Raw genomic sequence first — 23,697 nt, 5'->3', positions numbered from 1 at the left:
GATAGACAGATGAATGGAAAACAATACAGAAAGCAGAAACATCCATAAAGAAAAAAAAAAAAAAAAGAATACCCACACTCATACCATATTCAAGAATTGGTCTGATATGTAAAATGAAATTGAGACATAAAATCTAAAATTTTGACACTTTAAAGAAGAAAATAGAAGAATATCTATGACTAAGGAGTAGGCATAACTACTTAGGACACAGAAAACAATAACCATAAAGTAAAAGATAGCTAAATTAGATTTCATCAAAATAAAAATTCTGCTCATCAAATCATGTCATTAAGAAAACAAATAGAGGGGCACCTGGGTGGCTCAGTCGGTTAAGAGTCCGACTTCGGCTCAGGTCATGATCTCGCGGTCCGTGAGTTCGAGCCCCACGTCAGGCTCTGGGCTGATGGCTCAGAGCCTGGAGCCTGCTTCTGATTCTGTGTCTCCCTCTCTCTCTGCCCCTTCCCCGTTCATGCTCTGTCTCTCTCTGTCTCAAAAATAAATAAAACGTTAAAAAAAAAAAATTAAAAAAAAAAAAAAGAAAACAAATAGAAAAGCCTTATATACTGGGAGAGAATATTTGCAAAACAGATAGATGACAAAAGATACTGAGAATCAGATTTTTCACTGCCGGAAGAGAATTACAAAATTAGAGAAGGGACAAGTCCACAAGGAAACTTGAAGTGTTAGACTGGAATTGGAAACTTCAGGAAGAAGATGGTTTAAAGATATATATATTTTTTATATATAATATAAACATAATACATATAAAAATATATCCACATGAATGGATACACTGATATGCTAGCTCTGTCCACTGAGAAAGTCTGGGAAAAATAATAACTCCGTAGCAATGAGCACTTCCTATAAGCAGATTTTGACTTCTGAATGCCATTCTCCCTCTAAAAAGAACTGGGGCTCTTTAGAAAAATGGCCGGTTCCAAGGCTGGGGCAGGTATGGTGTAAGATGACATTAAAAGATGTTTTGTCTAGAAAAGTAAAAAATGCTCAAAGAAGGACAGAACATATCAAAACAATGCAAGAAGCAGGGTTTCCTACTCACCATATAGGGGACATTTTGAGACTCAAAATAAGTAATGGATTATAACTTAGAGAATAAAATCAAGTCATGACATCTGGGAGATACCACCTTAATAAGGTGATCAAACTTAACATCACCAATACTGTAATGATCAATACACAATGCCTGGTAAAATACACTGAGAACACAACATCACTTCTGTGGTACTCCTGTCCACAAATGCCTTCCTTCCTAGGAAATACCATAACTGCATAACTGAAATATCATAGAAACCTAACTGGGTGACATTCTACAGTAAAACTGGCCTGTACTCTTAAAAAATGTCAAGGTTAGGAAACACACATACACACACACATTAAAGCTGAGGAAGTGTTTCAAATTAAAGGAGACTGAAAAGATATATGATAACTAAATATAAAGTACAACCCTAGTTTGGATTCTGGGCTAGGACCCATAAAGAACATTAATGAGGCAACTGACAAAATTTGAATAGGGACTATATACTAGATCACACTCTTGTAGTCCTGCTAAATGTTCTGATTTTAATCATTGCATAGTAGTTATATAGGAGAAATGCCTAAGTAAAAGGTCAACTTATCAGTATTAATAAATAATATCTGTGTAAATTGGGTATCTATCAGTTAAAAAGGTCATCTTTCTTCTTCTGGGGCCTAGGTTAAAAAAAAAAAAAAAGCACATGCCAGCCATTTGCTATTGTCCAGCATTTGTTACAGGGCTGATGAAATTTATACCTATGCCCCTCATGGGATACAAAATAGCCATGCAACTGATTGTCCCCCCCTCAAGCTCCAAGTTGCAAAATCAGATAGCTCAGCAGTTAGTTTATATGTTAGTCTTTACTTCTTTCCCAACAAAACAAAACAGTAAGGATGGACGAAATGACATACAGGGATTTTTCTCTGAAAATTTTAAGGACAGGAGAAAATGAGGGTGTAGATCAAAGGTTGGCAAACAAGGGTCTATGGACCACATCTGGTCTGCAGCCTATTTCTGTACAGGCTCTGGGCTAAAAAGAGTTTTTACATTTTTAAAGGACTGTATACAGAAAAGAGCCATATGAGGCCAAGATTGTTATCCTTAGAAAGTGGGTAGTTACTTGGGGCGCCTGGGTGGCTCAGTCAGTTGAGCGACTGACTTCGGCTCAGGTCATGATCTCACGGTTTGTGAGTTTGAGCCCCGCGTTGGGGTCTGTGCTGACAGTTCAGAGCCTGGAGCCTGCTTCAGGTTCTGTGTCTGTCTGTCTGTCTCTCTCTCTCCCCCTCCCCCACTCATGCCCTGTCTCTGTGTCAGAAATAAACATTAAAAAAAAAAATTAAAAAGAAAGAAAGTGAGTAGTTACCTCACCCAAACACGTATATTACCCTAACTTTCTGGACAAGGTAGACTCTGCTCCAAGGTGGGCCAGTCCTATCTCAAGATTTTTCAAGCAGGAAGTAAGAAGGAATTATCCTCAAATCTATTCAAATAAATTTCTTAACAAATGTAAAAATGGTTATTTTTCTGTGTGGTGGGAGAAGAGTTTAAATGCGGCTGAAGCCTCCTTATAGACATCTCCTGATCCTATTCCTATCACATTGTCCTTCTTCACAGGTAAATGATATCCTCAACTTTTTCATTCTAAAGCGTTTTCACACTCTTACATTTTCTACATGCATCTATATAAACATATAAACCAGGGTACTGCTTTGCATGTTTTCAAACTACCTAAATGTTACGCTGTATGATTCTTTTTTTTTTTTAATGTTTATTTTTGAGTGAGAGCATGGAGGGGGGGGCAGAGACAGAGCGAGAGAGAAGGATCTGAAGGGGCTCCATGCTGACAGCAGAGAGAGCCAGATGCAGGGCTCGAACTCAAACCATGAAATCATGATCTGAGCCGAAGTCAGACGCTTAACCGACTTAACCGAAACACCCAGGTGCCCCTGTATGCATGATTATTCACCATGCTTTTTTCCACTCATTACATTTTTGAGAGAGCCAAGCTGAGATGTACTGCTTTAGTTCATTCTTTCTCAATGCTGGATGGCATTCCATTGTACAAGTCTATCATGGTAGTTTCCATATGTGTATAGATGCATCTCTGGGCTCTCTCCATTTAGTTCCAAAAGTCTAAGACAACATCTCATTTTTAGTTACCATAGCTTTCGAAGTCTTGTTATCTAGTAGACCAATCATTTTAGTCTTTTTGAAAATATCTTAGTTATTCTTAGCCCTTTACTCTTTCATTTGCATTTCAGGATCCTCTTTTCAGGTTCCACAAAAAATTTTGCTGAGATTTTGGTTGGAACTGCATTAGCTTATAGAAGATATTTGAGAGTTAGTGTCAACTAGTTTAAAACAAATTAAATGAAAAGATGTAGTTGAAAGCCTGGAGGGAAATACACTAAAAAGAAAGTGATTTTTCTTTTGTAAGTTGCAGCCCAATTTTCCAAAACACAATAGGCCACACAAATAGGAATTCTGAATTTCTACATCGGGGATGGGGTGGGGGGGAACAGTAAAATAAAATAAATGGGAATGTTGACAGCATTAAAGATCTTCAGACATTCTGAGCTGCTCCTGTATACTCCAAACATCAGAGCTAACATCACTGGAAGCAGTCCCTCAATTTCTATCTCAACTCTTTTCAACGTTTTTTTGTTTTGTTTTGTTTTATTTATTTTTGGGACAGAGAGAGACAGAGCATGAACGGGGGAGGGGCAGAGAGAGAGGGAAACACAGAATCAGAAACAGTTTCCAGGCTCCGAGCCATCAGCCCAGAGTCCGATGCGGGGCTCGAACTCACGGACCGCGAGATCATGACCTGGCTGAGGTCGGACGCTTAACCGACTGCGCCACCCAGGCGCCCCTCTATCTCAACTCTTTAAATGTTCTGTCATGCTCCCAGCCCTCAGAGGAGACCTCTCCTTTCAGTTCCAATGTGCACTGTGATCACTGATTCAATAACATCTTATCGGACATCAGTTTTGGTGCAGGTTGTCCCTAACTGGCAACTGATCACTTCTGGGCTTCTCTCCCTTCTCCACAGATGAGAAGTAGATGACTTTCTGCTGCCCCCTTCTGGTTTTTGGCCGCTGTAAGCTTAGCAATAAGGGTAGATACATGGGACCTTCAATTAGTTGTCTCTTAGGGTCAGTGAGTGTCTCCCCAAATTGTGATATCCTTTCCATCTGAGTGTTAAACTAGGAGTATTCATAAGCATCTATTTCTCCCTATCCCTGAGTCCTGATACTCTGCACCTTGATGCCTTAGGTGAGGGTAGTGACAATAGTGAAGGACTACTTAGCAACTGAAATTAGAGTTCAAAATGTTTTCCCTAAGGAGAGAGATTTGGGGAAGAAATAGTCCTTGCTCTTCAAGATGTTACAATGCATCATAGACAATATTAAAGCTAAAACTTACTGAGCACCGACCTACTTGGTGCCAAGACTGTTCTAAGGATCTACTCTAAAGTACGAGAATTATTTTAATCCCTATTTTGATGAGGAAACTGAGGGACTGAGACTATAAGTGACTAAATCAAACAGCTAACAGATGGCACATCTGGGATTCAAATCTAGCCAGATTGGCTCCAGAGGCCATGCTCTTTTCCTTTATTTATTTTTTTAAAAAAATTTTTAATGTTTATTTTTGAGAGAGACAGAACATGAGTGGGGGAGGGGCAGAGAGAGAGGGAGACACAGAATTTGAAGCAGGCTCCAGGCTCTGATCTGTCAGCACAGAGCCCAACGTGGGGCTCAAACTCATGGACTGTGAGATCATGACCTGAGCCGAAGTTGGACAGTCAACCAACTGAGCCACCCAGGCGCCCCTCCTTTTTTTTTTTTTTTAACGTTTATTTATTTTTGAGAGAGGGACAGAGTGTGAGAGGGGGAGGGGCAGAGAGAGAGGGAGACAGAATCCAAAGCAGGATCCAGCCTCTGAGCTGGCAGCACAGAGCCTGACGCGGGGCTCAACCTCACAAACTGTGAGGTCATGACCTGAGCTGAAGCCAGATGCTTAACTGACTGAGCCACCCAGGCACCCCATTCATGCTCTTATCTACTATACTATACTGCTCCTCAAGTAAAGAAAAAAATAAGAAATACATATTTCTGACTAGTCAAAGAAAAAAAAAATAAACCAACTAAGCACCCCTGAGTAGATAAAAGAAAATTCTCTGGGGGCGCCTGGGTGGCGCAGTCGGTTAAGCGTCCGACTTCAGCCAGGTCACGATCTCGCGGTCCGTGAGTTCGAGCCCCACGTCGGGCTCTGGGCTGATGGCTCAGAGCCTGGAGCCTGTTTCCGATTCTGTGTCTCCCTCTCTCTGTGCCCCTCCCCCGTTCATGCTCTGTCTCTCTCTGTCCCAAAAATAAATAAACGTTGAGAAAAAAAAAAAAATTAAAAAAAAAAAAAAAAAAAAAGAAAATTCTCTGGAAGAGGGTCAGAGAGATCATATTCAAATGGTGAAAATCAGGGCAAATTTATGGATGTAGCAGTATTTGGTTGGGACAGGCCTTAAAAGAAAGGTTGCATTTTATCAGAAGGAGATGGGGAGAGGCCAAAGAGAAGAAAACATGTGGTGCATTCAGAGAATAGCAGTCCATTTCTGGTTGGAGTGTGAAAGCTCTGTGAAAGTGTGCCATCCATGTTAACAGATAGTACCTGCTATTATCTCAGAAAATGGAGGGCTATAACAAGCTGTGTGCGCGCGTGTGTGTGTGTATACATACACACATATATATATCAAAACTCTGCATGGCTTTCATCAATGAAGACAAATGGCCGATCTGCATTTCAGCTCTTGGTAACATCCAACACAGAGCCATCTAATAGCCAGTGTGTCATAAATATACTGATTATGTGCTATACTGGCCTAGAGTTGGACAACCTGGTTTTATGTCCCAGCCTTGCCCATTACTAGCTATGAAATGTGGTACACCATGGGTCTTAAAATCAGCATTGCTATTAAAAAGAAGAACAGAATAGATCTCAAAATATAAAGTCTGTATGTAAAAACAAACATAACTGGAAATCTATCAAGAAAATCATTAAAGCATGGGCACCAAAGAGAATTCATATCAATTACTTCTAGTTCCTCAAGTGTCCTGTTGCCTAGACACATGGCATCTGAAAATACTTCGGAATTTACTTGCCAGTGGCCTCAAAACTCATGATGAAATCAGTTCTCACAAAGGTCTCCTTGAAACTTCTGTGTAACTATTATCTTTCCCTTAAATACCATACCTGCTCCTGAGAAAATTTCTTAATTATCTCTAAATCAAACTGCCTTACATGCAAAATCCTGCTGAAGACACTCTAAGCATAAGACATTACAGTTATGTCTTTCTGTCCTATAGCTATAATTTCTGCTACCTTGATAATGACTTTGCAGTTATGAAAACGGCCAAGAAAATGATTTTTTCTTCTTCTGATCAAAGGACTTTATGCTCTGGAAAAAAACAACTTGGGATATATCTTTTTATATGAAACTACATAACTTTTTTTAGGTTTAATCCACAGAGGGTTCAGCAGCTATCAAAATAGATCTATTTTGCTTTTAAATTCCATGTATATGCAAGGCATCAAGAATAGGTGCTTTGTGGGCCCTCCAGAGAAAGATAATAGGAAAGTATCAAAAACATACAAAAAACTGGCTTCCTGGAAAATAAGAGTGAATACCCAGCTTCTTATACCAAGAGATTTACTAAAAGTATTTACAAAGAAGATAGCAAATGAAGAATGTCACCCAAATCCAAAAGAGATTAAGAGATCCCCTTACACTTTCTGTTGTTTATCTATATTCACTAGTTTTTCTATAGATATTCATAGTTAATGTGGCTGAAAATTCAACTCCACTATTTAAGTAAAGTCCTGGGTAAGAAACTAAACAAAAACCAGAATCTCAGGCTTTCAAAGTCTGAGGTTTCTGGTGATAAGGTCTAGCTTCTAGATCAATGGGATTGAGAAACACAGAATTTTAGATATGCATGGTGACTTGGGAAGCATCCAAGATCATTTGCTCATCCAGAAAGCTAATCTCCAGAGAGTTCATTAACTGGCTCCAAGTTACAGATCAAAGTGGAAACTAAATTGGTCCTAAAATCCATGTCACCTATTTCCTGCCATCCTGATTCCTTCAGGGTCTTTACACTTTTTTTTTTCCATAATTATGCATTTTTTTACAGTTGTATCTCTGTATATGCTAGTTTTTTTCTGAGTTTAATTAGTTTTATGTTACTCTGTTATAAGGTATTCAAGTATTCACTGAGTCTTTATGTTCTGCTTTATTCCTTAGGCTGCCTTAGGACAAAGAACTGGCACTATGAGATACGTTGGTCTAACTGATGAGCCTGTGAATTGGAAGTGAGGCCTTCATCTGTAGCCAGTGCTTGGATTTGTTACGTGGCTCGTAAGAGACTGCTTAGCCTGCCTGCCCAAGTCTCAATTTCATAGACTCTGAAAGTTAACAGGACTTGAGAGAATGCCTACTCCAAAATTTCCCAGCTGGCACTAGGACATCAGGAAGACCCCAACATAGGTATGTTTTCCAGCTGTTCTTTCTCCAAAAGTCTGTGACTAGTTCCTCTGAAACAGTTCAAATGTGGTTCGTAGATATAAGACGTGATACAGCAAACTCAGAAATCTGGACATGTACAGTAAAAACACCAAAGAAAAACCTACCATCTTGCTGTCTTGCTGTCTAAATCTGCTTCCGGTTCAATACTTCCATCAATGGACTAGCCATTTTCTCATTTACCTGAAGTTCCATTTTCACCTCATTTTTGATCCTTGTTTTGTATCATCACATTTAACCTGTCACTAATCCTGTTGATCGATTTTTTTCCTTCCTATGTGCAAAACATTTCTCTCTTCATTTCCACTGTCAACTACCACAGAACAGACCTTTTATCACCTTATGCAGACAACTAATTTCCCTTCGACACTTATCCCTTTCAATCCAAAATTTACTGTTATTAATATTCCTGAAATACCTTTATTATGATATATACTTCTCAAGAATCTACTGAGGGACACCTGGGTGGCTCAATCAGGTAAACATTCGACTTCGGCCCAGGTCATGATCTCGAGGGTCATGAGTTCGAGCCCTGCGTGGTACTCTGTGGTGAGAGCTTAGACCCTGGAGCCTGCTTTAGATTCTGCGTCTTACCCCCACCCCCGTCCCCAGTCTCTCTGTTCCTCCCCGCTTGCACTCTGTCTCTCTCTCTCTCTCTCTCAAAAATAAATAAAGATTTTTAAAAAATTTAAAGAAAGAATCTACTGATAACTATGTTGAGGATCTTTTTAAAATTTTTCTTTGAATAATAAATATATATCCATGATATGAAATTCAGAAGGTACAAGAGAGAATTCAGTCAGTAGTCAACCCAGGTCTTTAAAAAAAAAAAAAAATCACCCAGGACTGTTCCCCCAAAGAAACCAGTATTACCAGTTTTTGTGGGTATATATATGCCATTCCAGAGACAGTCTATGCATATAAACACATATACACACAAATGTATCAAAGTACATATACACATATTACATTTACATAGAATCCACAATGGTAACGTAATAAAAAAAGTCTATACTTTTTTTCACTGAATGCGTTTTATAACTTGTTCCATTGGAAATATGAATAAAGTTTTCATTCTTTTCATTGCCCGTATTGTACTGCTAATAATTAATCACGCCCCTGTAGATCAACATAATCTTTTACTTTTTGTAATGGATATTATTTCATAGGTGTGTGTGTGTGTGTGCATTATGTGTGTGAGAACACATCCTAAAACTGATATGGGATGCAAAGGACCTGAACCAGCCAAAATGATTCTGGAAAAGAACCGAGTTGGAGGACTTAGAATAACTAATTTTAAGACTTATTATAAAACTAGAGGCATCAAGACAGTGTGGTACTGGCATCAAGATAGCAATGGAACAGAGGTCAATGGAACAAAACAGTACTGAAGTAGACTCACACATATACAAACAACTGATTTTCCACAGAAACTCAAAGGTAATTCAGTTCAGAAAGAATAGACTTTTCAACAAACGGTGCCGATACAACCAGGTATTCTTATGCCAAAGAATTACCTTTGATTCTTACCTCACACCATATACAACACATAACCCAGAATGGATCACAGTCCAAACTATGAGGCCTAAAGCTAGGAACTTAAAGGAAACACAGGAGAAAAATCTTTATGCTGTTGGGCTAGGCAAAAACTTCTCCACTGGTGGCAAAAGCACAATCCATAAAAGAAAAGAACTGACAAACTGGACTTCCATCAAAACTAAAAACTGCCCTCTGAAAATCACTGTTAAGTGAGCAAAAAGACACAACTATGAGATAAAGAATTCTCAACACCCACTAATAAAAACACAAGCAATCCAATAAAAAGAAAAATAGGAAAAGGAGTTGAACAGTCATGTTACCAAAGGAGATGTAGACACGGCAGAAACGCACATGAAAAGATGTTCTATATCATGAGTCATTTAGGCAAAAATAAATTAAGACCACAATCAGATACCACTAAACCCTATTAATAAGGCTAAACGTGTTGGCAACAATGTGGAGGATCTGGAACTGCTGTTGGGATGGTAAGACAGTAAAACCACTTTGAAAAACAGTTCGGAAAATGTCTACCTACCATATGCTCCACCCATTCCACTCCCAGGTATTTACCACAAAGAAATGAAGGCATCGGTCCCTACAAAGCTTTGTACATAGATGTTTGCAGCTGCCTGGACTGCTATGGACTCCTAGGATGAGAGCCTCCAGGGGACTCATCACCCCGGAAAAATAAAGTACCTATCTAAGGTATCAGATCCCGCTGGGAAAGCTAGGTAGCATGTGTGGACAAAAGCCAGGAAAATACCCTTGAAGGTCACCCTTCTGGTATGATGAGGCCCCCAGGCTGCAGTGAGACTGGTCAGGAGTTAAGTGCACAGTCTAAAGGAGCTGGGGACACAGTTCTCACCCTAACTCCCAGCACACTGCTCCAGCGGGTCTTTGGCAAGGTGCAGACAGTGCCCCTGACAATGTACTATTCTCTATTGCAGAGCCATTAACAGTAAGAAACTGTCTCCTAGACCTGTGGTAAGGATTAGCAAATAGGAAGTAAATAAAGCACTCGGCAATATTAAAGAATGGAAGTGTTTTTTAAAAATGCTGTTACAAGTCATTTCCCTCCTCTTGGGCTCTTACTCGTTTCTTAATAACGTTGAAACATAATGACACCTGGCAACAGGCTAACAGAAAAATCTCTGATTTCCTTTCATTGCTGTAATACACAATCTCCATGCCTGCAAAGGAAAATTACTACTGCTTAAGCTCCTCATCAGCTCCCACCTTCCCCTCTTTCGACAGACAGACACAGATTCTTACAACATGGGCCTAGGGTAGTGCGCTCACCTTCCAAGGAGCCACAGGGATATTTTTGTTTATTGAAAGAATGGAGCTATTTTGGACCGTCCTTTTTTAGACTGGCTGCCAACCTGGGACCTGGAGACATGCAGGCTGCCATCTGCCTCACCCCAGCTGTTGCTGACCTGCCATCCGTCCCCAACCACGGATGCCTGCTATCTGCCAGGTCAGTTAAGCAACTCAGGAGAGATGCTTGAGGCTAAGGTACGGTGTGGATGAACGTGTTGGCAGCACACAGCCTGCCACACTCACTACCTTGACTTCCGCTCATTAATGGGTGGCAGGTCACTTCCCATGACAATACGGAGCTGTATTCTGAGGAAAAAAACCTCATGCAGCTCTGTGACAATCTCTTCTTATTATAAGGCAATGAATTCAGTATTCCCCACATTTTTGCTAAAAACCAAGACTATTTTTAAAAAATGTTACATTCTTAAAATAGAGAGAATATGTTATGTACATCAGAAATTTCTATCACTTAGCCTTCAAGAATGATAATTGTGCTGCAGATTAAATTATCAGTTCTGATTACTGACACTCTGACAGTAAAAGGAACAAGTTTAATTTTATGCATGCTAAACTGCCATGGTGTCAAAAGTACCGGAAAGTCTAAATAAGACTTTAAAGATGTAATTTGCAAACATCCTTGGTGAAGAGGAAGATACACATGGAAAGAAGGAGTTTTTATGGCTTGACTTTGCATTCAATTAATTCAGTAATCAAATACCAACACAGGAATTGTTAAAGCTTGTTAGAACCATGAAAACAATGGCTTTTACTGATGCCACAATTTTACCGATCACATACAGTTTTATCTCCTGAAAATGGAGATTAGAGCCTGCCTTGGGGATCACGTGTATATATGTGGGCAGCACACATGGACTTGGGGAGTCCTGAGCTCAGAACTATTGACAAGGTAGCCTGAGAAAGAGACACTTTTCACCAACTGATAAAGGAAAACTCTAGGTAAGCTCACTATAACAGAATTCAAGTTGACAGATCTTAAAAGGGATCTCTTGTGGAGAAAAAGCTAAGACCACAGCCTTTAGAAACCAAGTACCATCAACAACCCAGAGACTACACAAAATATAACACATTTCCTCCTATCTCTTAATTTTAATTTTCTCCTGCTTTACCATGCTCTATACTCTGGTCTCTATGGAATTCCTTCTGTCTCAGTTTCCTTGAAAAAAAAAGCATACTGGGACCCTTACTGATAATATCTTCCATTGTGCAAACACTGCTGTTTTCATAGTACTGTCCCTCTGTTTACATTACATCCTTTTGGCTTCCCTTCTCTGCCTGGGTTAGGCAGCCGCTTACGTGCATACCATCTATGTTGGCTGCTCTCAGGGAATCTCTATGCCTTAGTCTCGGCATCAGTAAAATAAAGATGCAAATCTAATTCTTAGGAATGTTGTAAGTCTATAGTAAAGCAAAGACAGAAAGACATTTTTCTTCCAATGCCAAAGAGAGGGTACATGGGTAGGAAACAGAAATTAATCCTATGCCCAAGGGAAAAATATTTTGCTCAACTCCTTTTCACACTAACACGGGGCATATAAAACTCTTTTTTAGCAAATATAGAGCATAACTGAGCTGTCAGCTTCTTATGCCTAGCAGTCAGATGCCCTGTGAAGGGCCCTTTCCTCTCAGCAGCCATTGGTTGCACAGTTACTTTTCTCCTCAGTGCCTTAACACCTCTGCTTACTGCTAAGCAGCATCATGGCTTCTCCCTCACCAAGCCCAGAGAACGGATGGGTGGCGATACCAAACCCGGGCAGAAGTGTATCCTGCTCAACCCCGCCCCCGCAATGATCTCCTGCCTACAGCATCTCTGGCCAGTCTGCATCTCTTCACTTTCCCCACATCTTCTTCAAGCTCTGTGGAGAAGCTTATGAAACTGGCTGTATTTAAGCTTTCATTTGGAAAACAGCACACCTATAAACCATATGTTCGTCTTACTCTATAAAGTCTAAACTAAAATAAGAAAAGAAAGCCTTCTTTGTAAGAAGGAAAAAACAAAGACCTAGAAAATTTCAAAAGGCCTGGAGGAAACCTAAGCAAAGGACTTTTCAAACACAATCTCATAGCAGGGTTCTTGACATTTCTTTGTGGCATGAATTCTCCGGCAGTCTGATGAAGCTCATAAACTCCTTCTCAGAATGATGTTTTAAATGCATAAAATAAAAGCACACAGGATCACAAAGGAAACCAGTTACAGTGAAATGCAATTATCAAAATATTAAAAAAATCCTTAAGATGTGGGAACATGTGCTTCTGTATTAATGCACGAATTAACACTATCTAGCAGTAGTTTAATTCCAAATGCAATGTTTATGTATTATTTTTTTTTTTTGAGAGAGAGAGAGAGAGAGAGAGAGAGAGAGAGAGAATGAGTAGGGGGAGGGCAGAGAAAGAGGGAGACACAGACTTTGAAGCAGGCTCCAGGCTCTCAACTGTCAGCACAGAGCCCAAAGCGAGGCTCAAACTCACGAACCACGAGATGATGACCGGAGCCAAATAAGCCACCCAGGGCCCCCCCAAATTTAATTTCTAAGCAGTGATGAGCATAATTTGTCAAGAGATCTGCAACAAACGTGTGAGATTTGAATAATCTGCTTTTATTAGTGAGAAAGACACAGATGTTGCTTATAATACTGTGATCTGTTGCAAATATTTATAATTGAAGGAAATGCTAAATATTATTGATAGTTTAGTGAAAATAAATACATAGTTTTATTCTCATTGAAGTTCATAGACCTCTCTACATTCTCTCCACAGACCCCAACATATACATAAAGCAGTTGGAGGCACAGCTTCCCTGGCTTAAACAGAAGCAGAAACAGAAGCAGAGGGCTGGTGGCAGCATTGCCTGGCTTCTCTGTCACTGCCTTTTCCTCCCCAGCCCACAGCCCCGAGGCCCCTGTGAGCAATCAGCTCCAAGGCTTGTTGGAAGCAGCTTGAAAAGCACTCACAAAGAAGGTACTATTCGGCCTGTTGAGAGTACGAGTGCAATAGCACGCCTATGCCTATTTTCCCACTCTCCCAGCCATATCTATACATATGGTGTGAACAGAGTATGTGGGGGATCGGGTTCTTCTTACCTCATTTTCTTTGCACTTTTTTATTCTATTTTAATCTTGTTTCCTTTATTTTGTTATAGCCCACCAGTCCTTAGCATGCCTTCTCTTGTTTCTTACTGACGGATTTTGTTTATTGTACTTCAGTTCAGCGCTTGTGCTGTTGTACTCATTTTTACTCTTGGTTTTATTTTCCCATTAGATGTGTAGAATATTATCAGGGACTCTTTTTCTTGTCAACCTATATAGTGTCTGGTATTAACGGCTTTAATCACCTTTAGTTCACATTATTCCTTTGTTTAAAGCATCACTGCCCTTTCCTCGTTTTTGGTTTTGATTTTGTTTGTTCGTTGTTGTTGTTTAATGAATGGTGGGGGGAAAAGCTGATCATCAGGTTGCAGTCCCCCAGGGGTCAAATAGGGGTGTTTGGATATTCTTTTCCCTCATACTCTCTCAAACGCAGCCTTTCTAACTCTCCTTACAAGACAGTGGGAATCTCAATCTTGAAGCCTCTAAACTTTTAAACCTGTGTCCCTCAGGAGAGTCAAAGGCTAAAATTCTCTCCCGGGAGGATAGAATGGTAACAAGCCGGCCTGTGCCAGCAGCACCCTGAACTGCTGGAACTTGTGCACCTGAGTCAACGGCAGATGCTCAGTCAGCCCTCCACTGGTCATGCAAGGTTCCAAACTTCTCTGGCTCTAACACTGCTTACATCATCAGTGGGGAGACCGATCACTAGAAGATGGGAGAACGCAGCAGTTAGGCTCTGCTTGCTGAGCCTGACCCGCACAGGCTGAGGGAGAGAAAGAATTGAGCCAATGACAGAGGTGGCAGCCCAAAGTCCTGTTGTGGGCCCTACCCTCAAAGATGGTACTGCCTGGGGAGTGAGAAATCCTCCCAAGAAGCTGTCAGTTATTTGGGATTAAGAAATGGCTTCATTTCCTTACTCTAGACTGGTGATCATAAACATCTCTAAGATGTCTAAAGTCATCCCATGTGGGGATGCCGGGCATCACAACCACTACATGCTGAAGACCTAACTGGTGGCAATACCACAGGCCCTTGGTGTCTTTTGGATCGACATTCCTGACTTCAATTAATGCAGAGAAACCTTGAGAATTCATTACTTGTAACTTCTAATTTTGCTGAGGCACAACCTTTATATATTCTCTAAGGCTGGAAAGCAGGAATGAGACATTTAGCTAATGAGTGAATGTAGCCAACCTCCATTATCTACATCTTGATGCAGTTTTTTGGGGTGATACCTAGTCCCATACACATATAACAGTAATTTCATGAAGTCACAAAAATGTTTATTTCTTTAAAAAAAAAGGCTGAGAAAAAGAGAGCCAATTTTCTTGGCAATGGAAGGGAGGAGAAACAACAGAAATAAAGTGATGTCATTGTTAGAACAATAGTTTTTGTTTTTTTTTTTTTTAATTGAAGTATAGTTGACATTCAATATATTGGAACCTCAGTTTTGATTAAGCAAAGGATGGGATGTCAAATTAAACAGTGACCCATCTTAAGATGGGTAAGAGTCTTCTATATAACCTATATGGAAACAGGAGACAGTTTAGGAAACTTTCAGTAAGAGGCCTAACAAAACTGACATCATGAGAGGAATCATGATGGTCTTAAAGGCGGGACTTAAATTTCTCAGTTAAACTTTAACATATGAGGAATGGGACAGTCTTTAACTTGGTCTCTATACTCCAGCACCTTGGACACAGCCTAGGCATGTAACAGGTGCTCAGTAAACACTTGCTGAATGTTGAATCACTGAAATCAATTATACACTACAGAGGTACTTGTAAATTTGGGTTGTATTTCTTTCAAAATCATGGCACTGTGTCCCACAGGACAGAATTCTAAGAAATAATTTCTCTTTAGACATTGGAACTATTTTCTGCATTTTGCCATCAACAAAGCAAAAGAACAAGAACTGGGAAGATGGTGGCCTGAATACACTTTCCACCACAGGCAAAAATAACTATCAAAGGAGCCCTATGGTGCCAAAGAACCACTAAAAAAGGCAGGGCTTACTCTCATTAAAGAATACATTTATATTTAGGAGAGCACTTGCAATTATGATTTCAGGACTAGAATTTAAAATTATGAAATGATTAAAGGCAATCTTAAATTTAAAATAAATGCTTTTAAGGGCGCCTGGGTAGCCCACTCAGTTGAACGTCTGACTCTTGGTTCCAGCTCAAGTCATGATCTCACTGTTCATGGGTTCGAGCCCTGTATCAGGCTCTGAACTGGCAGCATGGAGCCTGCTTGGGATTCTCTCTGTCCTTCCCCTGCTACCACGTGCACACACTCTCTCTCTCTCTCAAAAATAAACTTTTAAATAAGTATATTTCAGGTGTGAAATCTAATGTACTTAAGATTTACATTTGTACACAAAACACCAAAAAGGTGGCAGAATTTATCCAATTCAGAAAGAAAGAAAAAAAAAAAGGCTCATTACTATGTAGCAAAATCATGTAAAAGAAAACTGAATACATTTTCATTAATATAAAGAAAGCTTTAAAAAATGTACCTAGGGGATGCCTGCATGGCTCAGTTGGTTGAGTGTCTTACTTTGGTTCAGGTCTTGATCTCAGGTTCATTAGTTCAAGCCACGCATCCAGTTTGTTGCTATCACTGTGGAACCCGCTTGGGAGCCTCTGTCCCCCTCTCTGCCTGCCCCTCTCCCACTTATGCTCTCTCTCAAAAGTAAAATAAACATTAAAGGAAATAATAAAAAATACCCAGATGGAAAAAATAAAAAACTCTCTTAATCAAAACAAAGGACAAATGGCAAATTCTAATGTAATGCTTACTAAGAACATTTTTTTAATTAACTTATATATTTTGAGAGAGAGAAAGTGCAAGCTAAGGAGGGGTAGAGAGAGAGGGAGAGAGAGAGAATCTCACACAAGCTCCACTTTGTTAGCACGTAGCCAGATGTGGGGCTCAAACTCATAAACCATGCGATCATGACCTGAGCTGAAATCAATAGTCAGGTGCTTAATCAACTGAGCCACCCAGGCACCCCAAAACATTTTAAGCGTCAATTTGAATCTATTTTTGAAACCCAGGAATTGGAACAAATCATAAATCACATTTTTTAAATCACAACAAGGAATCACAATAAAAAGTTGTAAGGTATCATTTTGATCTGATAGATGAAACTATAAGAAAAAAAATCAGAATTTATTTGACCAGTCCCTTATTTAACAAGCTTTAGGTTATTCACATCTTTTGCTACCACAGATGGTGCTGTAGTGAACAAGCTTCTTTTTCTTTGTACACACAGGTGAGTGTGTCTGTAGTTCACAGTAGGATTGTTCACAGCTGTGGGAAAGTATGAAGCAAATGTGGTAATGTCCGTAAAGTTTTACAATATAGTGTTAATTAAAAATAGGTGCTGAGGGGCGCCTGGGTGGCGCAGTCGGTTAAGCGTCCGACTTCAGCCAGGTCATGATCTCGCGGTCCGTGACTTTGAGCCCCGCGTCGGGCTCTGGGCTGATGTCTCAGAGCCTGGAGCCTGTTTCTGATTCTGTGTCTCCCTTTCTCTCTGCCCCTCCCCCGTTCATGCTCTGTCTCTCTCTGTCCCAAAAAAATAAATAAACGTTAAAAAAAAAAAAAATTTAAAAAAAAAAATAGGTGCTGAATAGTGGATATAGACTGTACTTCCATCTGAATAAGAAAGGGAGAGAAGAGATATATAAAATTGTTCACCTATCAGACTGACAAAAAATCTCAAAGTGTGAAAACACTTGTTGGCCAACCTGTAAAAATAGGCTTTTCTACTCCAGTGCTGGCAGTAATGTCAGCTGGTGAAATCTCAATAGAAAGCAATTTGGCAGCAGCTATTATAATTACAAATGTATACACTTATGAGGATTATGTGTAAAGTTACATGTGTACAGGGTTGTTAATTATTATACTACACCTACTACAAAGAGACAGAGCAAACAACCTAAAGGTCCTATAATAGAGAACTGGTTTAAATAATACATTCACAATATGGAATATGATGCAGTTATAAAAAATGAGGAAGCTATCTATATACTGATATGGAAATATCTCCAAAACACAAACTTAAAAAGGTGCTAAACATTATGCATAATACCTACCACCCTTTGTGAGAGAATATATAGTCAAATCAAATGGAAAACTTACTTGTAAAGGTAATACTCTGCATGGTCTATCTCTTCTCTAGATGAAATGTTGTCCACAAACTGAAAGACAGAAAAATAAACTTTGAATACAGATTATGCTACATATAGGACCTGATTCACACAATGACCTTAAAAAAGATAGGACATCCAGGGGCACCTGGGTGGCTCAGCTGAGTAAGCATCCAACTTAAGCTCAGGTTATTATCTCATGGTTTGTGAGTTCGAGCCCCGTGTCGGGCTCTGTGCTGACAGCTCATAGCTTGGAGCCTGCTTTGGATTCTGTGTTTCCCCTTTCTCTCTGCCCCTCCCCAGCTCATGCTCACTTGCTCTCTCTCTCAAAAATAAATAAACTTAAAATTTTTTTTTTTAAAACATAGGACATCCATTTTATTCGAACACTGTTCCCATGGTACGGCTCCATTCTTGAAACCCTTTTGTGCTAATGCAAAGAACACACAAAGCCTTCTGTTTTTCTATGTGTAGATCAACCTTGATAAGAAAAACTGTTTGAAAACCAAACATGAAACTTGCCCAGAACGAGAGAGCTCCTCCTACTATGTTTATAATTAGTTATCAATATTTCCCTTTATCTTTAAATCCTGATATTTTCTCTATGTTCCAAACTCCAAACATGAGAACAGGTAGGTGAAAGGAGAAAGACTCTAATGGCTGAAAAAATATGGCCCAAGAGATGAAAATCTAAATTTAGAAAATGTAGCCTTACGACCATTTTTCCTACCCTGACCCTGCTATGAACCAGTCAACCTGTGATCCTTCCACCAACAAAGTCTTCCTTTGAACCATAAAATCCTTGTGTATGCTCCTAACTCCAAAGTAAAGAAACAAACAAAAATAATTATTCCAAGGATGTAGTCTATCCTATAGGAGACACAGGCAAAAAGGATGGAATAGGACAAAATGCATGTTGTGCCTAAAATTGAAACTTTATGAAGAAAAAAAGCAAAAGCGGAGAGGCTTTCTAAAAATGTCTAGGACTTAAGGATTTTATTTAGAAATCTCATTAAGGAGCAGATAAAACACAATTCAAACACAGGACTTAAAGTTGAGAACTCATTCTCCTGAGTGAGTGTTTGCTGTGTGGCAAAGACAGATGGTACAGCCACTCCAGAACTTAGCTGGTCCATCTGCATTAAAAGAATAAGGGCACCTACACTGAAGAGTGTGAGACTCCAGTGAGAAAATGTACGTGAAAGCTCTTTAAGCTCTCAAGTGCTGCTTAAACAAGTATCAGGTATTATGGCATACAGAAATCTTATCCATCATGTAAGAGATGAGCAATGGCTTTTCAGTCCCCCTCTGAAAATTGAGGCTACACAATTTAGGTTATGACCTAGTTAAAACTGCTTCCCTACTAAAAGGAAAATATCAAGAGGCAGAAAGAAAAGACTGAGACTAAAAAGGATAAGGGTTTCTTTACTTTTCCTCATGTAAATTTAAAAACATCCTGAATTTTACGGTGCCATTAATTTCTACAAAGAATTTTCACAATTAAGATCTCATTTTAGCATACCAGCCCTGTGGGGAGATACTACTGATCCCACACTGGAAATGAAGAAATTGAGAGGGGCTCAATTGCCTAATGTCACAAAATGAATTCATGATAAAGAAAAGATCAGATCTACTTGAGGGAGGCAACAGAGAAAGACTTTTTTTTTTTTAAATTTTTTTTTTCAACGTTTATTTATTTTTGGGACAGAGAGAGACAGAGCATGAACAGGGGAGGGGCAGAGAGAGAGGGAGACACAGAATCGGAAACAGGCTCCAGGCTCCGAGCCATCAGCCCAGAGCCTGACGCGGGGCTCGAACTCCCGGACCGCGAGATCGTGACCTGGCTAAAGTCGGACGCTTAACCGACTGCGCCACCCAGGCGCCCCTGAGAAAGACTTTGATGTCACAGAGATTTGGGTTTGAAGCTCAATTTTTCTATTTATGAACTGTGTGCAGTTGAGTAAGTTATCAACCAGTCTGAGTCTTACATATAAAATGCAGTTAACAGTGCTTATCTCATACGGCCATTATATGAATTAATAGAGATAATGTACATTAAGAAGCTAGTACAAGAGCTGGTATAGAAAGTGTTCAGTAAGTTACTATCAATTACCATTCCTGATTTTCAGCCTAATATTATCCTCTGCTCCACTGCACTGCAGTATTAAACAGTAATATCCATTCTTTTATAGACTTTCTCAAATATCAAAATCACTTCAAATATTAACAAGTGAAATACTACTACTTTGAAGGGTGTATCAACATAAAAAAATCATAGTATCATAGAACAGAATATCATATCCTAGAAAAATTCAAATCAGATACACAACAATGATCACTGACATCAGAGTCTGGTAAATTTATTACTTTTTATTTCAGTTATAGAAATTTGCTACTTTACCACAAAATATCTATTAGTAACTACAAAAACATACCCTACTATGCAAGAGTATTTCCTATGAAAGGTAGTCTTTATTTACACAGCTTCATTTAAATAAAGAGCCTCTCATCCTCCTCCTTTGAAAATATAGATGTTTAAGTTTTCTTACCCGTGATATTGTTAAAGAACTAACAGGCAGCTTTCTCTCATATGTTTTATCCATTAAAGATGCTAGATCAGCTGTGAAGACAAAGAAGGAAAAAGAACGTTGTCAAATACACATATTTCTTAAGAAAAATCTAACAGATAACAACTCCTACCAGATGGCTGCCAACATTGTGAAGTCATTATTAAAACAGATGCTCTTTCTTGCTCTTTTTATAAATCATTTTTGTATAAATTAGAAAGGATGAAGGAATATTAGTAATATTTTAAAAAATGGTTTACTTAACTGGAGTAAGGATTATTTTTAAAATCCTACCATATATTTAGCTTTTTAATTTTTTTAAAGTTTATTTATTTTTAAGAGAGAGAGATAGAGAGCACACAAGCCAGGAAGGGGCAGAGAGAGAGGGAGACACAGAATCTGAAACAGGCTCCAGGCTGTGAGCTGTCAGCACAAGCCCGACATGGGGCTTGAACTCACAAACCGCAAGATCATGACCTGAGCTGACGTCAGACGCTTAACCCACTGAGCCACCCATGCCCTCGACCATATAGTTAGCTTTTAAACAGTGGATCAATAAAGTACCTCTGGAAGGAAATAGAAGAAAGTGTTATCACTGACACTTTCCAGGGAAAGGAATTACATAGTAGGGAACCAAAGAAAGGAGATCCTTCGTTGCTTACACATTTATTCTTTTTGCATTTTGAACCAGGTAGCTAGCTGTATTAGCTCTTCAAAAATTTAAAGATTGGAATTTATGAAATGACTTTTACACATTTTCTGAACAAATCTGAGAGGCATTCTGACTACGTTTAGTAATTTTTGGCCTGAACTAATTCCTATTCTGGTTGCTTTGAGCAGAATATCCACAGAAATACTTGGCATTCCTGAGATTACATTGTTATCTCAGAGTCTAAAAAGATCTGAAACACCAAGCAACATACTCTCAAAAGAATTATTTCACACCTTCTCATTGCTTCTCAAAGTTACAATATGTTCTTTCCCCTTCTTTCTTCCCCTGAGCTCATGGTTTTGTGTCTTCTTTCCCTGAGTATAAAATAGAAGCAATCAACAGAACTTCATCCTCCTCCCACCAGGTCTCCAAGCTACCAGCATCTATGCACATATACTCTGCCTTCTATTTTTTAATAAAGGATGAACTTTATCAAACAAAAAACCAAAATGACAAAAACCTCCCTTAACCTCCTATCTCCTTCCAGATAACTTCTCCGTTGCTCTGCTCCCCTCAGCAGCAAGAGTTCTCAAATCAGTCATCCCTGACACAACTATTACTACTTCCTTAGGTCCTTTCTTGAACTCGTTCAAATCACGTTTTAGCTTCCATTATTCCACTAACACCAAAGACCACCTCCACAGTGTTAAATCCAACGGTTAATATTTCATCCACATCTTACTTGACCTCTCACTAGCATGTTAACATAGTTGACCATTCTGTACTCTTTCTTCACTTTCTTGGGTTCCTTTGCAAAATCTCCTCTTATTGACTTCTAAATGCTGGAGTGCCTAAGTCTCAGTGGTAGACTTTTCACCATCTTCTCAGTCCCTGGGTGATCTCATGCCCTCCCACAGCTTTAATATCATCTACGGATTATTTACTCCACGTATATATGCCTACCCTGACTTCTTTCTGCCTGTAACTTCAGACTTGTGTTTCCAACAGCAGAGGTGACATCTCCATTTGGATGCCTAACAGGTATCTAAACATGGCAGGTCCTCTTAATTCTACAACCTTTCCCTCAAACTTGCTTTTCTCATCTCAGTAAACAGCTATTACATCTACTGGCTTATTCAGGTCAAAAACCTAGGTGTCTTCCTCAACCCCATTCTTTTTCACTCTATAACCAACTGTCAACAAGTACTAAAGGCTCTAGATTTGAAACATAAATATAAATATGTATTTTTTCCTACTACCACTGCTAATCTCACACCTCCCGACTAGTCATGTTAACTATTGCCCCCCCCTTACAATCTAACCGCTACACAGCAGTCTGAGCAAGACTTTTAAAAAAAGATAAATCAAATACTGTCATTTTCTCTTCTCAACCAGCCAACAGCTTTCTATCATACTTGGAATAAAATCCAAAATATTTTCTATGACCTACAAATGCCTACATAAGCTAGTCTGTGTTTGTTTTTTGTATTTTCTGTCTTTTACACTTAGAAGAAGCAGTGGTAATCAATCAACAAGTAATTCTTGAAGACCTATTGCTGTGCATTTAGCCATTTTTTTTCCTCTTTCCTTTCCCTGGAGTAATGCTCTCAACGACTCAGTAGCTACTGGGGGAAAGCAACACAAAACCCTAAAAACCTGATATAATGTAAATGTGATTACTTTTCTTACAACTACCTTAAAGGGATTGACACCAGGTAATTAAAGACTATTAAAACAGACACACATGGAGGTCTCTAAAACCTCTTCACATTAAGGCAAATTACTATTGTTAAACCTACTTGCTCAGAAAGGGATATTAAACAGCAGTCTCATGGTACCAAATCTTTTTGATACACGTTGGATTGAGTTGGCTTCTGTAGCGTGATAACTCAAGATTCCATTTTAGTCCTTCACACCAAGACATCTTCTTCAGTCAAGTGAAATTGGTTGGGGCCTCAAAAAAGCAACAGCTGCATAGCAAGCATCAGATGAATAACATTTGCATATTATAAGTCAGAGAGGGGTTTGCTGCTAAATATTCTATGTGACCAATCACCTTACACGATAGTGTTGGCGTGATGAATGAGGCAGAAAACTGCACAGAGCAGAGATGGCCAGGAAAGCTGGAGCAGCTGTGGCCTACAGAGGGCCAGCGCCATAGGCTTCTGGACCACGGACTTCAACAGCCAAAAAAACACTTCGTGTTTCAGTGAGGGGCCCACAAATGCCCAGGTTTTGTTCAAAAAAATGTGCCACAGAAGATGCTTTCTTCCCTGTCATTCAGCTCCTCAGGACTGCAGCAGACAGCTGAGGTCCACAAAAGCCATATGGGAAAATGCATCTTCATTTACCGAAACTTAAAGCTGTATAGACAATGTGAAAGTATGTCCAAGAAATGAAATGTATACTAGTATAAAATGTTCTTATCTGAAGAAAACAATACCATTGATGATTTAAGGTCATAAAAGATTTTATTTAAGGATCCTGCATGATTCCAAGTATAGGAGGGTACTTGTTCACAAACCCGGTTGAGGATTTGAATCACGTGCAGGATTTTAAAACTTTAAAATTTCAGGGGCACCTGCATGGCTCAGTTGGTTACGTGACCAACTCCTGATTTTGGCTTAGGTCATGATCTCACTGGTTCGTGAGATGGAGACCCACTTAGGGCTCCAAGCTATCAGCATGGGATTCATTCTCTCTCATTCTCTCTCTCTCTCTCTCTCTCTCTCTCTCTCTCTCTCT

General features: G+C 39.4%; 1 protein-coding gene and 1 long non-coding RNA gene across 4 annotated transcripts in view; one reads left to right on the top strand and one right to left on the bottom strand.

Moving 5' to 3' along the window:
* MRPS27 (mitochondrial ribosomal protein S27) overlaps positions 1-23,697 on the bottom strand; it is an 89,324-nt gene that overhangs the window by 52,215 nt on the left and 13,412 nt on the right. For 2 of the 3 annotated variants that reach the window (XM_040451111.1, XM_040451119.1), the window contains 2 exons: positions 20,283-20,353; positions 17,726-17,784 (listed from right to left, as the gene is read on the bottom strand). In XM_040451111.1, the coding sequence (XP_040307045.1) occupies positions 17,726-17,784; positions 20,283-20,353 (130 nt within the window). Of the gene's footprint in view, positions 1-17,725; positions 17,785-20,282; positions 20,354-22,751; positions 22,859-23,697 lie in introns of those variants that run through there. The other variant, XM_040451130.1, reaches the window with a different exon arrangement.
* Positions 16,778-17,293, top strand: LOC121014720 (uncharacterized). The gene is made up of 2 exons (XR_005783393.1): positions 16,778-16,964; positions 17,207-17,293. It is a non-coding gene; the product is annotated as an uncharacterized LOC121014720 (long non-coding RNA).

The sequence above is a fragment of the Herpailurus yagouaroundi genome, unplaced genomic scaffold (genome assembly GCF_014898765.1).
Source record: "Herpailurus yagouaroundi ecotype Mexico unplaced genomic scaffold, PumYag 29, whole genome shotgun sequence".
Taxonomy (NCBI): domain Eukaryota; kingdom Metazoa; phylum Chordata; class Mammalia; order Carnivora; family Felidae; genus Herpailurus; species Herpailurus yagouaroundi.
Note: the sequence above shows the minus strand (reverse complement) of the source record. Positions and strands in the feature narration are given on the sequence as shown.